Genomic DNA, 16,042 nt, shown 5'->3' on the forward strand with positions numbered 1-16,042 from the left:
AAGAAACTGTATGAAAACAGATGAGGAAGAGACTCTTCGCCTATCGCGCCCAAGGTAACTTGAAAGCTCTAAGGACACAGTGAAATACCTTGAACAGTTGCTCGACCTTGCGGACTTGTACCAATAGATCGCGCATGTTGAACTTTTGCATGATTTTAGGGGGGAAAGGGGTCCTCGCGTTGACGACTGACGATGAGTGATTACCACACTAAGGCAACTGAGGTATCAGCTATCTAGGACAAGAGTTATGTCCATCCACACTGGTTTCGGGTCAACGCTACCATTCCAATCATCTAACAGATATCCAGACTCGTTTGGTCCCTGCAGTTTGCAGTAGTGGTGACCTTGGGACTCTCCTGGCCCTTTTCAACACCTTTATACTCCTGGCAGACCTTTGTAACACCGGTACCGCAGGACCCAGATATTGTGGCAATATCTCCGAAGTTCGAGTTGATGCCGGCAAGTAATTTGACATTGTTGGCCTTCATGTTGGCCACCACCAAGTTTCTCGGACCACCATTGTTTGCACAGTTGGCGCATGAGCGGTAAAGACGATTCCCGTTGATGACGGTGTAATCTTTGACCGTGACTGTTCCTCGGCCCAGGTGCGAGATCGTGTTGCTGGCACCTCCACGGACACCGCCTCCCTCGACGAGGATGTCGCCATTGCCACTGAGCACAATAGCATCTGTTTCATTACATCGAGGTCAGCCTTTGTTATCTTGGAGACTCTTTTCGCATCCCCTAAGTCAATCTAAGGAAATAAAATCTTACCTTCACAAGCTTGGCGAAACCAGACATTCTTCAGCGTGCAGGCACCTCTGCAGTGAACTCCTTCAACCTGGCCAGCACCAATAATGACGTTGCTGATAGTGGCGCCATTCTCAAGTACGAAGACGGGGTGGCCGCCGGGAGTCTCAACGTCGGTGTTGCACGAGCGTCCGCGATCGTACTCCTTGTTGCCAAAATCCCTCGACCCAGATATCACACTCGGCGCCGGTAGAGAGATGATGGAACCGCTTCGGCTTGGAATGTTGAGTGTTTGACCGGCAGCGGGGCTGGCGAGGAGCACCGCTGGCAGGATCAAGGAGATTAACATTGTGAACCAAATTTCAAAGGAGGCTCAGGTCGAGTGGTGAAGAAAGGTGCGCCTTTCCGGCATGTGAAGCCAGCTGGATAATATACGCGTGGTACGCGGCAGACTCTATGTTTACATGGGTCATTCATCCAGTGGGAAGGCTCAGACTTGCTATAGTCTTCCAAGGCAAGCAAGTTGATAACATCGAATTGAAGAACCCAGGCTTGGCAAGCTCTGGAACGTATTGAACGTAGCATCCCGCCATTTTGATCTCCGTGGAACCCGCGGGTATGTGTGAGAGTCTACGAGAGAACAACAATTGATTCGTGGCTAAACTACAACATTTATCATAATGGGAGTTTCTCCTGCGATGGAGTTTGCGGACCCTGTGACTCTCATTCGTCCTTGGTGGATTATCTGACCATGTCGTTCCGCTCTCAGGGTAGCTTGCAACAGACGCTTGCCTCAATAGAGTCGTGCCAAGACATGCTCATATCCTGAAATTTTAGCCGTCGATCAGTATGCGGTTCACCTCGCAAAGGCAAGTCTTTCATGTAATCCAAGCTGGACATGGTGCTGAGTACTCAAGCTATCGAAGCACATTGAGAAGATAGCATCATTTTGATTCTACTTGTGGGTTGTCATCCATCATTCACCTTCCACTCGTCAATCAACTTCCGCCTCTGATGGTTAGTAGCCCACCCCAGCTCCGTCTCGATACCAGAAAGTAGCTCCAGAACCAATTCCTGTTCCGGTCGCGTATGAAAAGCTTGTCCTGCCACGAACAGCGGCTGTACAGAGTGAACACGCACCGCATCAGTAGGATCCGCGAGGCTGATCCCACAAATCTCCTTGCAATGACGCAACACCTCTTTCTGGATGAGCCGATACGATCGCAGACGCGCCGACACAGTCGACCGTATTGCCGTGGATTCTTGGGGCCGGTTCACCAGCAAAAGAATCTGAGCCATATGATAGCTTTGCATCGTCGACGCGCACATCGGGATGTCGTACCAGACCCTCTCCATGTCCATATCCGTCTCATCATCACCCAATGCCCCGTGGCGATCAGAGAACCTTGTCCGGGCGCTGGGCACAAAGGTCGGCGGTAGACTCTCGTACCACTCCTGTAATTCGACTTCGAGCTTCGTCCATCTTCCCAGGAGGAGTTCCTGCGTCAGACCGAGCGACATGCGCTGGCCGGCGGGTTTAGAATAGTCTTCCGGGCGAATACCGTCCCCGTTGGTAATGTAATTCACAATCTTCCCAAGGAGCCACAAAAGCTCGTTGCTTTTCGAGTCTTCATCCACGTTGGTCGAGGAGCGGATATCGGCCGTCGAAAAGGGGCTGAAGGGTAGTAGGAGGTTGCGTTCGTCTGTAGCAAGGCCAAAGTTTTGCCAAAGACGGATGTGGTCCAAGTTGAGACGCGTCTGGGTTTCGCTTATGACTTTCGAAGCGCAGATGTTAGCCTTTTGGCCACGACAGTGTATGTGTTGAAAAGCTTACAAGCGCAGAGGAAATCCTGCCTTGCCAGACTCCAGAATATTGGCCCCTTGGTCGGAGACTGCGGTATCGAGACCGGAGAAGATCCTCCCAGAGCGCTATCTGAGGCAGAGTATAGTGACAGAGCCGTGAGATGCGCCTTCCACGCGTTCCCTGGGGCGTTCATCAACTCGTACATGCAAAGTATAGCAACTGCGGCAAAAGTATCCGCATGTTGGTCGCTCGTCTCACTATGTAGCGCATCGTCCCTTGCTCCGGCGAGAGTGATTGCGTGCTTTAAATGTCTGATTGCTTGATGGTAGTGTCGGACGGCGTGGTATTGCCAGTCGGGGGGTGTCGTAGCCGAGGGAGCCGCCGAAGCTCTCGCGCTGCGGGTCTGTCGGATCTCGTTGTCATTTGACTGTGTGCGCGATAGGTGCTTTGCTGCGAGAGCGCAGATTGCTGATTTGAGAAGCGGCCGAGTCGTTGCTCTTATTGGTATTTTGTATGAGAAATGCGCAGATGTATCAAATAGGTCCATCCTGCCGCCCACATTTTAGTAGTTGTACAGCCTCAAGGTAGAGGGATATGAAGAGAACAGAGCTTACCATTGCCCAGGTCCTTGTCTGAAATGTCTCAGAAGCTTTAGAGCTATTATGTTCATTTCTGAATCATCGTCGTCGCCGGTGTCGTCCAAATCTTCGTCGTCATCTACTTGAATTGTGGGTGATGGGAGGGCCACTGGGTTTAATACATCATCGTTCCCAACAGATGCAGTAACAGGTCTGCTCTGCACGACATCGCTATTCATTCGGAGGTCCTCAGAGGATTGTTGAGCGAACTCAGAAACTCCTTCCGACCGCGATGTGTAAGCCGGAGTTCTCCCACTCTCCGCATCCCGAGGTTCGGGTGTTGACAGCGTGTAACCCCATTCATCAGATGGTCCTCCTTCAGTATTGTGACTGTCATGCTGCAGAGGAAAATCATCGTCGGAGATGTCGTCGTCTGCCTCGAATGGGTTCGTAATATTCACAAAGACAACTGAAGCGGTTGGTTAGTGACAACATCAATGCTAGATTCTAGACACACATCGACCCACGTTCATGCGGGATATCGAGCCAGGTTTGATCTTCTTCGAACAGATTCTCGGCGACCACACGACCTGCAGAAGCCTTGTCTTGTCCTCGACAAAGAAGAGAGTGATCAAAATGACGAAATTTTGTGTCTTGCGAAAAGATGCATTCGCGACCAGACTTGGTACATTGCCCGCAAGCGGGTCTTGCCTCGTTGCATTTCAGTTTTCGCTGCCGGCATGTCAAGCTATTTGTTGAAGTTGTAAAGATAATGTGCGTTCTGATTGAAGGTAGCAACCCACCACCCATGATGCGAGCGCATGATGCCCACGCTACGGTCCAGAGATGGCCCGAAAAGGCCTCGACCACAGTCTCGACCGAGGGAGAAGGGGGCTCTGCTGGACGCGGTTGGTTTAAGGAATTATCCCTTGTAAGTCGTAAGGTGGGTAGCAAATGTGACGGTCAAGGGCGAAAGAGACAATATGGCACGAGGGAATAGATCCGAAGGTTCAGTGTGGTGGGTGACAAGAGAGGAAATCTTTCCGGCGGATGGTTCCGGTGGAACATGAAAAGGCGGGGATACCTTTTTTGATCTCGAGGGTGTACTATCGTTGACAGGCAGAGCTTCGAACGAATGTTCTATGCTATCATTTTCCGTCAGCTCTAGTGATTAGCGTTATCACGAGCTGATTAAGTCCCTCGTCGACCAAGTCAGCGCGACCAACGCGACGAAGCGCTTGAAACTTCAACCGTGTAGTAAAATTTCGTTGGGAAGGGGAGTGTATCCGTCTACAGGTCAGAGTCAGGCGTTCGGCAAAGTTACCTTACTCAGACACCGGCCAGAAGGGTCTGACGCTCATTGCCGATGGCGCAGCATGGACCAAACCGACTGCTCCCACCTCAAGTGGCAACTTTGCCGACAGTACCCTCAGTTAGCTTGTTTGCCAATTGGTCTCAGACGAGAGGCAGCTAAACTCAACGATGCCAACAACTTATAAATCTAGAACCCTCGATGGGCGGATTTTGAGTTATGGCAACTAATCCGAGCCGTATCGTTGTCAGAAAAATTGCACTGCATAGCACACGCGTAAGACAACAGATTCTTGGCGAGCATGACCCTGTGAAGGCCCAATAAACATGTGCACCTGCGGGCTAATTATCTATCGGATTTTTCATCAAGATGGCAAACCCGGTGGGCTTCATACCCGAAAGGAGAATAGCACGATATCAAGATGGACACAACATTCAGCCACCAAGCCAGTATAAGAACCTTTCGAGTGTTCTGAGGAAGTAAAGCTACGGTTCGCTCTCTGGTCTATGCTACAGGGCATTCATCTTGCCCACCACCGTCTCTAGATCGTGAGCCTCGATCACAATGAGACTGTTCAAGATGCCGCCGCTCTATGCCAGAGCGTCTATAGCTACGGGAGCATGTCTGATGCTGTGGGGGTGAGTCTTCTAAGCAGAGCTCTTGATTTCGAACTTAGGTATTCAACTAACTATCACCTCTCAGGCTCGACACCGGCAGCATAGGCCCAATAACGGCAATGGAGACCTTCAAGGCCTCATTCGGCCATTTCTCCGCCATCCTCCACGGCGCAATCGTCTCAACCCTTCTCATAACCGGCACGATCAGCGCCCTCCTAGCAGGCATGCTAGCAGATCAGCTCGGCCGAGTTGCCATGATATCCACCGGCGCCGCCGTCTTCGGCCTCGGGGCCGCCATCGAATGCGGTGCCGTCCACCTCGCAATGTTCATCGCCGGCCGCGCCGTAAAGGGTCTCGGTACAGGACTTTTCGTGAGCACCGTCGCCGTGCAGATCTGCGAAATCACGCCCGCCAAGACGCGAGGTTTCTGGGTTGCGTTCTCGCAGTTCATGCTCACGGTGGGACTATCCCTGGGATATTTCATCTGCTACGGAACGCGTCGTGTGGCGGATTCGTCGGCATCATGGCGGGTACCGCTTGCTGCTGAGGCGATTCTGGGGTTTGGACTTGCCGCGACGACGCTTTTTGTGCCGCAATCGCCTCGATGGTTGATGGCCAAGGGTCAAGTCGATAAGGCGCGACTGGTTTTCACACAGCTAGGCATCAGCGAGGAAGAGCAGCGGGAGATGCTGGCGTCCAAGGGCGGCCAGGAGGCAGCAGCAGCCGTAGTACATCCTCCCAACATGAGCATGGCGGGCACCATCAGAGCGACGATCAAGGACTTCCGGAAAGCTTTGTCCAAGCCCTTCCGCTCTCGCACCGCCTTTGGATGCTTCTTGATGGTCGCCCAGCAGACCAGCTTCATCGACGGAATTCTGTACTACGCCCCGTTATTGTTCCGTCAATCAGGTCTCTCAGAGGAAACGACATTCCTCTGTTCGGGAGTCCTGGCTTTGGTGATCATGGTTGTCACCATCCCGGCCACCATCTTCACAGATAGCTGGGGCCGTCGGACCTGTACCATCGTAGGCGGGGCTGGCATCGCCATCCTCATGTTCTTGATGGGGTCCTTGTACGCCGCCAACCAGGTGCGTGTCGATGGGGGTGCCGGACGGTGGGTCGTGATTGTATCCATCTACCTTTTCGCCATTGTTTTCAATGGGACTTGGGCGATCTGCATCAAGGCTTTCTTGGTTGAGAGTCTCCCGCGCGAAACGAGGTCCAGCGGTGCGGCGCTGGGGCAGGCTGCTAACTGGTTAGCCAACTTCGTTGTTGCTCTGACAGCGCCGCCGTTTCTCGCTGCGTCATCTTCGGGCCCGTACTTCTTTTACGGCGGATGTACGCTGGTAAGCGTTGTCGTCTGCGCCGTTTGGATGACGGAGACGAAGAGTCAGAGTCTAGAGGCCATTGAGGCGGCGTATCTCGAGCGCAAATCAGGCAAGGTTGATGAAAAGATGACATGGACGACGACGACGGAGGGTTTGAGCGGCTCAGAGGAGAATTAGATTCAGGTGAAGCCGATGTAATCAAATCGGAGTCAGGTTCGGGTTGACATAGAGCTGGTACCGTAAAGTTACATTGGCGTTTAGAGGGAAATCACTGTGATGTGTGTTAGCCAGAATGAATCACGTCAAGAAGGAATACCTCTGTACTCACGCGACAGCTTGGCGGCGGTGGCGAGAACAGAATCAAGAGCTCTGGTACAGTAGTCGCTGTGAAGATCTTGGATAATCTTGGAGAATTGGTGGATTTCCGGATGTGTATCAAGGGGAAAAGTCTTGAAGGTATCGAGGTTATGATTACAAATCTCTTGATCTATCCCAATGGTTTGTCAATGGCTATATTACGTCAAAGCGAAAATGTCATGACTTTATATACCCGAGAATAGGGCTTTGAAGCCGTTCATGATGACAACATCATTCATCGGTCGCTTCCGCAGGGAAAGCAATGCGGCCGTCATGGGAATTGCCCACTCCTCTTCATCTCCGAAACATCCCTGCGCAATGGTGCTGGCAAAGCGGAAGTCGGCCTTGGTCGCCGGCGTGGGAGAAGCGAAGCACTGGACGCGAAGCCTGCAGACCCTTTTTGCCAGTTCTAAATTTTCATTCGGTATCCCTAGCTCCGGGCAGAGCCTGAAAAGGCCGTGATCGATGACACTTTGAAGGGTAGCTGAAGAGCATACACCTTCAATCGATAGCTTGCCTTGACACAAATACTCCCCAAAGTTGTACCGGGTTTCTCGGCGCAAATTTCGTAGCTTAGACAGATTATACGTGCGTGCTGAGTCTTTCCCAGTGAATGCGTCAAGAAGCGCGATGTCCGGGATGAATGAACCTTCAGGCAGAAGTCTTGTGTCCAAGATATAGATCCAGATATCGGATGGGTCCTCGAGCCGCCCGTCTCTGGGCAAGATGCTCCGATACAGGGCGTATTGGAGGGCGAAAAGTAATGAGCTTGTCCAAGACATGAGATTGTCACCATCCCTGGCCCACCCGCGAAGGTGGCAGTTGAGCATCTCGGCTGCTTCGCCCGGAGGCATTGAGAATATATCGCAGCCAGCTCCAGCGTGACCACAGAGAGCAGCTCTTGATACGACAGATTCTAGTGATGTTTCACCTGAGGTAGTTGGTGCATGGACTCTGAAAAGGTATCGCGGGATCTTCTTCAGGGCTGAAGTGGCATGCCCATATGAAGGGCCGGGTGTAAAACGCACACAGCCGGGGCTGATGCGCTGAGTGGTAGCAGAGTCAGTCTTGGTAGCCATTCTGAGGACACTTTGGCCTATATCAGACGTCGAGGGGTTATTTGTGGTGTCGTCGGTGTAATGAGGTAGACTTTAGACGATGTTGCTTTGGGTGAAAGATTTGCTGTCAACCAACACCAGTTGAGTACCGAACATGGGTGATAAGCACAAATGAAGATGAACTTGTAAGAACAATCGTCAGAATAAAATGTGGTTTGAAACAAAGTGTAGAGTGATAGGCACCCGATCGGTACCTAGTGACAAGTCTTATTTATCCAATGATTGTGATGTTAGCTCAAAGTCCTCTGTTGCGCAATTCTCCAAATTGACGGCCTCCTGCATCGTATTTTATGCACGTAGGCAGGCGATGACGGATACCGCAGGCGCGATAGGCAGCCATGCTGATTAATGAAGAATCGGTAATTAAGCTGTTGCAGCTGATAACCACATGATGAATGCCTCTTCGTTGTTGGTTTGCATGTCTGCCTTCTAACAAAGACATATCTTTTCACCTCCATAGGATGTTAATGGGAGGCTCTTGACATGTTTAGAAACATGTCTGGATGGCAGAATGGAAGATGCTCGCTGCGTGTGGAGACTGATAAGATAAGGTTAAGCTATCGATGGAAGCCGGGAGAGCGCCCGCCTCGGTGGTACCTTCGGAGATCCCTTTTCTCCGCATTCCGTTGGGCTTCCGTCTGTTCCCCAACGAATCAGAGCGTCCCGCTTCGGCCGTGTGGGGACGGCATGCTGGCAGTGAACCTCTTCAGCGCCGAATCGGGCCACGGTGCCCCCTGGCCGTGGCAGCCCATTGGGAGTGGGACGTGCGGCCTCAGTGAGGTCAGTGCCTGGCTTGCCTGGCCCACACCAGAGCTTCAACACCTTCCACTGCTATCTGTCCAGGGGAATCGCAACCACCACGAACAACTTGCCTTTCATCACGATCCATTCTCCACCTTCCTCACCAACCGCCAGCTTGACTCGCGTCTTTCATACGACCGCCGACGACCATTCTGCATATCAGCGACATTGAACGATACCCAGCGATCCTATTTCCAGCCTTCGTTCCGTCCCTAGCCCGTCGATCCCCCGGCACCTCCGTGCTCCCGAACTCCACGATCTTCAACCACCTACTCACCTTTACCCTGCAATCCTGGCTTCCCCGGCCGGGTTAGCTGGCCGAGGACGTCCAGCGCCAGTCGAATGAATGCAACCCCTAAATCCATTCCTCGCTGCCTTCTTCCGAAGCTCCCTACCCTCACAGTGTACCCCGGTACATCACCACATCCTACTGGTCCCAACCACCGATGTCCTCCTCACATGTCGCGAAGTCGAGAGCGGCTCGACCTTCCACGAGCTCATCACTTCGGAGGAGTTCCTAGCTAGTCATGTGCTTCGCATTCCCGCTGCAAATACGGCCTCTGCTGCGGGCGGGAAGGACGCGGCGCAAAACCTGCGCGAGCTGAGGGGCAAGGCGAAGCAGTATCAGACCATCAATGGTCGCACAGTCGTCATCAAAGATACACACGTCTACAGTAACAAAGGTGCGCCTGGATATGCAACACGAAACCGCCTGTGACTGACAATTGTATCGCAGGCTTCAAGTCGCTTGCGCAAGCTCAATTACTAAACGATTCGACATGGTATCCCGACCTCCTTGAGCCCCGCCAATGGCTGATTTACTACATCTCGCGACCACTGGTGGGGGTATGGGAAGAGACCAAGATCGAGCCTGCCATATTGGTAGAGGGAATGGCGAGGAGGAAAGCTCTTGAACAGAGTCAGGCGGCGGCTGCCGAGAACGGCGAAGGCGCCATGCTTCCCCGGAAGAAGGACATCAAAAGCTTCCACGACCTCCTCAACCATTTTCCTATCATCGCACGACAGATGCAACCTGGATTAGAAAAGCTGTTTCGAGAGTTTACGACCGTGTTCGAGCGACCGCTCCCGCCGCCCCCTTCGGCGTTACGCATACCCGACCCCGAGCCCGACGGACCTATCACTACGGCCATGAGGAAGGCGCGGTCCAACAGCATGTCCGCAGCAAGGCGCCCCAATGGGTTGACTAACGGTCTTCCCGTGACGGAGAACTTCTACGCCGAGGACGACGAAGATGTGATGAGGGCTTCATTGGAGACTGCCGTCACAGCCGCCATCGACTTGTTCCAGGGGGTTGACAAGCAGCAACTCTCGATGCTCGGCGCTACGACCGACCTGACGGGCCCTCTGGTCGAAAGACTCATCGAAAGATACGTCACCGAGAATACACACCACCTCCTATTTCCGCGACTTAGTGCATCAAAACGACCTTATGATCTCGAGTTGGAGGCCAAGATTCGGCAGATGGAGTTCATTGATCTATCACAGCTTGGCATCTCCATAGAAGGTGGTTCGCGAGGGAAGCATGAGTTGACGATACAGCTTGGTCTGGCCGTGGAGGAGTTCAAGAAGACAGCGAATGCCATGAGCCCACAAGAGATGCTCGATCTGCTTCTGTCAACCATGAAGCTGGTCACTCATTTGACAGAGTCGTCACGAGCGCAAGCAGCCTCTTCGACCGAGAAGCCTACTCTGACAGTCAATGCCGACACGCTAGTCTCGCTGTTGCTCTTCGTGGTCATCCGGGCACAAGTTCGGCACTTGCACGCTCGACTCATCTATATCCGTCACTTCATCTTCATTGACGATGTCGACAACGGCGAGATGGGATATGCACTGAGCACCTTCGAAGCTGTCCTCGCATACCTCGCACTAGACTCGTCAGGGTTACGAAGAGCCAGCCGACGAAACAAGGCGTTATGGAATGCTACTTGCAATGGAAGCCTTGACGATTTGAAGAAGATCATGGAACCAGACGAGAACGCCATTCTCGACGAAGACCTTTATGATTCACCAGAATCAAGTCGACGCCCTTCTCACAGCTGGAGCTTCACCAACGGGTCTGCCTCAAGGAGATCGTCAACGGCAGTCACGATCTCGGATCGCTTCTCATCAGGCTCTGGCCTGAGCCACGTTTTCCCATTCCAGGCCGAGGATGATGGCAGTGAGATCGACTTTCCTTTACCACCGCCCCCTCGCAAGGTCAAGAGGGTCGCCATGGATACACGAAGCATGTCCAGCGGCTCGGAGATCTCGTACCACTCGAGGGCGACTAGCAATGGTACCATTGGAAGCGTCCTTGAAGGCGACATCACTATCGATCGTCTTTCGCAGACGCACAACGCATTCGGGGAATCAATCTTGATGATGGCTGTGCAAAACGAAAGGCCTGATGTTCTGCGGTACTTGCTAACGTTGAGCGAGTACTATCCTCTTTCTGTCATTCTGGACGACATCAACAACGAAGATACGACACTTTTTAGCGCCGCGGTCCAGCTGGGGCATACGGAACTGATTAATATTATTCTCGACTTCATTTCGAGGCTGGCGGCAAGAGAGCGCCTAATTGAGCATTTTGCTCAGCAAGACATTTGGGGGCGCAGCTGTGCGCATTACCTGTTCCATGCCCCGTTTCTGATTTCTCGGATCGGGAGATTAGTCCCCTGGCGGCAAAAAGACAAGAATGGCCAGACGCCGCTTTTTGCGCTTTGCAGGTCGTATGACCATATCCACTACCGCGAAATGGTGGATGCCGGCCTTGATGCGGCCACGGAAGCGCAGCGTGACGGGCTTCCGCTGCACATTGACGATCATGTGGACGCCAAGGGGAACACTTTGCTTCACATTGTCAACGACCCACAGCTGGCACTCAGGGTGCTCCAGCAATGCGATGTCGATGTCAACGCCACGAACGAGAAGAAGTTTACGCCGTTAATGGTTGCTAGCAAATATGGCAGGCTAGATATGGTCAGAACGCTATATGTGGACGCACGCGTCGATGTTGCAGCCCGAGAAATCCGAAGCCTGACGGCCGTTGAATTGGCCAAAGATGACGACATCAGGAATAAGATTGATGACCTGGCACTCTTCAGCATGCCCCCTGGCGCGGATGCCCGTATCACCGGTGTCGTGAGGGCCTTTTTCGTTGAAGATGCGACCATTCGGTTGGTCTTGAAATCGGCCGCCCCAGCCGACCACATGAGCTACACCGTCACGACAAGCCGCAGGAATCTGTCTGATTTTGAGCACCTCGGAAACTTGCTTGCGTTGGAGAACCCGGCGTCCTGGATCCCGGCTGTGGCCGGCGTGCGGTCGCCCTTCCAGATACCCTCAAAGCCGTCTAGGGCCGTGCTACGGGATATCCAGACTAGGGCAGACTGGTTCCTCAAGATCATGCTCAATCATCCCACATTCGCGACACATGAGATGCTCTGGGAATTTTTCCTGGTACCTGATATTCAACTAGGCATGATGGAGCAAAGAAGTAACCTGAAAGCCGAGACGCGAGCCGAGAAAGTGCGGGAAGAGTACGAGCCCGTCAAGGATGTGCGAGAGGTCGAACAATTCGTCGATCATGCTAGAGAGATGGTGCGGAGCGTCAATTACTCGACCAAGAGCGTGGCAAGAAGGGTCAATTCCATCGCCATTGTTGCTTCAGGTAAGTTCTGTGTCTGGTAACCAAATGGTTTTGGTCTGGACTAACGAGAGCAGATCTACACGACGCATCAGTCCTTCTGCACCGCGCTGTTTCGACATTGCCGTTCCTTCCACCTGCATACATCACGGCGATGGATTCTTATGTCCGTACCCTCGTACCAATGCAATCGAATCCTTACGGGATCTTCCACTCGACGTTCCTGGCATCTCAATCGACGATCCAAGCCCTGCTATCGGCTCTGTCGCGGCCGCCAGCGCAAATCACGCAGATATCGGCTGCGCGCAAAGCCGTAGAGCGAAACTACAACTCGCTCACGAGATCGACAAGGTGGCCTCTTGGTTTACTGGATGACACGCGACAACGCCTCAACGAGGAGAGGGAAGAGAAAGCCCGCCAGTCACAGGAGCAGGTGGACGACCTCGGTCGAGAACTTCGATACTCGCAACAAGTAGTGGCCGGGGAACTAGCCGGGTGGCAAGACCTGCACGAGAAGATGGGGCGACGAGCGATCAAAGAATTCGCCAAAGGCATGGTGATCCAGGAGCGGCTCCGGCTGGATGGGATGATGAGGACACTACGGAGGCTGCGGGAAGGGAAAGCGGATCTCGAGGCAGCATCGGCAAACGTTTCAGGGCGGTCGAGTATGAGTCAATCGACGCACGAGGGGACGAGGAGAGATGCAGGTGAGGGAGCCAGCAGTGGGAGCACGAGAACGGGCGACGTGGTGGCGAATGGTGCGGGATACTAGAGGCTAGAGGCCTAGGTAGCCCTGGTTTCGTTTTGTATGGGGCGGGCGACGACGTCGACTGCCGTCTGCCTTGGGGTGGCTTGGTATGGACATCGCTTTTCTTTGCCCTTCAACACCAAGAACCGACGCGTTGTATGCGCAAGTTGGACGCGTCTGGGGATCAGCGGTGGCTGTGAGTGGGTAGGTGATTGTGGCGTGGGGCGGATGTTGCGTCCAAGTCAAGTCCGCTGCAGCGGATGACTGCAGCTGACGGAGAAGGGTTGGTGGGTGGTGTCAAGTCTGGGATGCCGCAGACCACATCACCTGCATGGAAACACACACACACACACACAACTTGGTTGTTGAAACGTTGAAACATCTTCCCTCGTGGTCGCTGTCCTGCTCTCTTACACTACCTACTCTTTCCAAACCCTTTACCTTTCTTGATTGTCCTTTTGTGTAGCAAGGTAGAGAGACAGAGAGAGACACTTGTCTTGTTCTTTTTTTCGTTTCATTTGACGGATACCCTTTTGGCGTCCTCGGCGTGGGCGTAATGATAGACGGGGGAACCTCACTTTGAATGACCTTTTATTTTTTCCAGGGTCCCCTTCCTCCACTTGAGAGCTGGGGCAAGGGACAACAGATAGACAATGGATACATGAGGATACCTACCTTCTTAAGGTACACCGCAAAGTTCAAACTAGATGAAATGATTCAGTGGTTCGTGCTTGGGTAGATGTGTTGGTAATCAAGTGACGTCGATTTGGTGATGCCCGGTTGCAGGGAGACAATGCATAGTGTGAGGTGAGGTGGTCGTGCTAGACCCCAGCCTCCCCAATTTTTCCCGGGCTGCTCCGGGGACCTTTGTGGGAGAAAGATGCCCGCTTGGAAGTACACCGACCCGAACTGCCGGGGTTTGTCGAAAAGAAAAATTCAAAAGTCTTGCCAACATGTCCTTGTTGAAGCAGCAGAAAAGATTGTCGTTGATGCGTTTTTTTCGTTGTGGGAAGAAGATCCACCGTCGATGGACAACGAGATGTGAGTCACCCTTCCCTGTACCGGTTCCAATGGCCAAGAGCAACCATCATGCACGGCAATGCTAGGGGAGAGAGACAGATATTCGGAGCTAGTAGAGCTGCCGAACCGGGGCGAGGCAAGCTACCTTAGTACGCAGTACCTTACGGAGTAGAGAACGCACAAGGGAAAAGAGTCCGAAAGAAGAACGACGACGGGAGAACCATTGAATCGAGAAACAAAAGAGCGGTCGTGAAACATCCCGGGAGGACGGCTGGGCCAATGAAGCGGTCGGGACACGGTTGGAGGGATCTTTGGGGACCCGATTGGATGCCGGGCTGGACCGGGGTCGACACGGGGAGTGGAGTTGTGGACACCACGAGCGACGAACGGGCGACGGATGGATCTTCTGAAGTTCTGGCAGGTTGAACGGACCGTGGGAAGTCGTGGACGGATCTACGGCGCGTCGAGATTGGGTGGTGCGCGCGCGTGGTTGGGAGCCAATGGGATTACGAGGCGGGGGGGAAGGGACAAGAGGAGGGAGAAAACGGGCGATGGATGACAAAGGGTGGCACGGACCAGGGCAGGGACACCGCGTCTAAGAAAGGAAGGAGCACGGACTCTGCCTTACCTTCCCTTGGAAGGGGATGGAGCACGGGCCACGGGAGCGAAGCGGGAAGGAGGGAAGGAGGTCAAGCGAAGGGCAGACTTTGGATGCTGACTGGATCTTGGGTGTGGCGCTTGGGGGGAGAGGGGATGACGGGGACGAGGGGGAGATTTGAGAGTAGAGGTGGCATTAAGCGCTGGAGTGCGGCTGTGCAATCGTTGCGCAATGCCGTGTCTCCCGTTTTCTCATCTGGTGAGGAGTAGAGTCGTACTACATCGACCGAGGGGGACGATAGCCGAGGGATGCTGTGCTTGAGGGATTATGCGAATCATGGAGCAGAGATGGACCGGCGATTATCATGCCTGTAGTATCCTCGTCGCTTTCTACAATTCGACGATGAAGAAGGTTCACGAAGTAGACTGATGATCAACCGCCTCATTAGGTTCGCCATTCAAGACGTGCTACAGTGTATCAACGTTACAGATGGCGGTTGTGCTGCGAGGCTTAGACTTCCCGCTCATAAGCTCACCGAGACATGCGCGGCTACGGCATCATGCGGACGTAAGCAGCAGGCTCTGATGGCCAGTTTCTAAGCTGAGGACCAAACCCTCATTGTCATTGTCAGCAGGCCCGACCTCGGGGCCGTGAAGGCTGAGGGTCGGTCAGTCGTCTCCGTACCTTTGTGTGTGTAAGGTGAGGTGAGGGGCTTCGTGTAAGAGAGTGAGACTGGTCATCAAGCAAGGCGGCTGCCTCTTCCTGGAGCCCATTATCGAGGCCCACCGGTTCCCAGATGATGCTGGGAGCGCTCAGCGAGATTGAGAATATGAAATTTGGCTGTAAGCGCCGTCCGGAATCGGGGGTGGAGTGTGGTGGTCGTCATTGCTAGCCGTAGCCGCCCGGGCGGTTAATGGGGAAGCGGAGGCTTTCTGAGCGAGCGGCTGTTTCGGGAAGAGTAACGTGGGGTTCGGCTGTTTCTTTTCTTGTACGGTGCCAATTTCCGCGCGCACCTTGACGCCGGATGGTAACACTGGGAGAGGGCCTCTGAGGCGAGAGAGGGCTTCTGGTGTCTTAGTGGGAGAGACAGCATGATGCGACAGCCGCCGGTAATCTCAGTTGCCGCTCGGCTCATGTGATTGCGAGAGGGTACCTCAGGGACCCGAAGCCTCAAGGCGCTCAGGTGAGCGAGGCTTAGGTGGTGGTACTTGACCGCGGAGGCCAGGTGGTGGAAATGAGGCGGTTGATGAACTGTATCCGTATACGAGAAAAGGTTGACAGAACAGGACTGTCGAAGCGGTGCGGACTGCGAGATGTGCTGGCACGGCTTTTGCGAGGAGTGTGGGCGACGGGTTGGGA

General features: G+C 53.5%; 5 protein-coding genes across 5 annotated transcripts; 2 read left to right on the forward strand and 3 right to left on the reverse strand.

Annotated features, from left to right (window-relative positions):
* Positions 1 to 293: 293 nt before the first annotated feature.
* On the reverse strand, positions 294 to 1,099 carry HER10_EVM0007113 (pectate lyase; the record flags this gene model as incomplete). Its single annotated transcript, XM_035476679.1, has 2 exons — positions 294 to 688; positions 775 to 1,099. 2 exons carry the CDS (start codon positions 1,097 to 1,099, stop codon positions 294 to 296), a joined length of 720 nt encoding a protein of 239 aa, XP_035330767.1.
* A 620-nt stretch (positions 1,100 to 1,719) lies between these two features.
* HER10_EVM0011779 (uncharacterized protein) lies at positions 1,720 to 3,935 on the reverse strand (the record flags this gene model as incomplete). Its single annotated transcript, XM_035481200.1, has 3 exons — positions 3,169 to 3,935; positions 2,585 to 3,102; positions 1,720 to 2,525 (listed from the first exon to the last, which is right to left on the reverse strand). Exons 1-3 carry the CDS (start codon positions 3,369 to 3,371, stop codon positions 1,720 to 1,722), a joined length of 1,527 nt encoding a protein of 508 aa, XP_035331019.1. The 5' UTR covers positions 3,372 to 3,935.
* A 1,073-nt stretch (positions 3,936 to 5,008) lies between these two features.
* On the forward strand, positions 5,009 to 6,566 carry HER10_EVM0011373 (sugar transport protein; the record flags this gene model as incomplete). Its single annotated transcript, XM_035480806.1, has 2 exons — positions 5,009 to 5,082; positions 5,147 to 6,566. The coding sequence occupies 2 exons, from the start codon at positions 5,009 to 5,011 to the stop codon at positions 6,564 to 6,566; spliced, it is 1,494 nt and encodes a 497-aa protein (XP_035330993.1).
* A 365-nt stretch (positions 6,567 to 6,931) lies between these two features.
* On the reverse strand, positions 6,932 to 7,825 carry HER10_EVM0004028 (uncharacterized protein; the record flags this gene model as incomplete). Its single annotated transcript, XM_035473687.1, has 1 exon — positions 6,932 to 7,825. The coding sequence occupies one exon, from the start codon at positions 7,823 to 7,825 to the stop codon at positions 6,932 to 6,934; it is 894 nt and encodes a 297-aa protein (XP_035330583.1).
* Positions 7,826 to 8,661: 836 nt separating this feature from the next.
* HER10_EVM0004811 (uncharacterized protein) lies at positions 8,662 to 13,720 on the forward strand. Its single transcript, XM_035474443.1, has 3 exons — positions 8,662 to 9,348; positions 9,402 to 12,341; positions 12,395 to 13,720. The coding sequence occupies exons 1-3, from the start codon at positions 9,012 to 9,014 to the stop codon at positions 13,087 to 13,089; spliced, it is 3,972 nt and encodes a 1,323-aa protein (XP_035330621.1). The 5' UTR covers positions 8,662 to 9,011; the 3' UTR covers positions 13,090 to 13,720.
* Positions 13,721 to 16,042: the final 2,322 nt, after the last annotated feature.

This window comes from Colletotrichum scovillei (genome assembly GCF_011075155.1).
Source record: "Colletotrichum scovillei strain TJNH1 chromosome Unknown Contig00008, whole genome shotgun sequence".
NCBI lineage: Eukaryota > Fungi > Ascomycota > Sordariomycetes > Glomerellales > Glomerellaceae > Colletotrichum > Colletotrichum scovillei.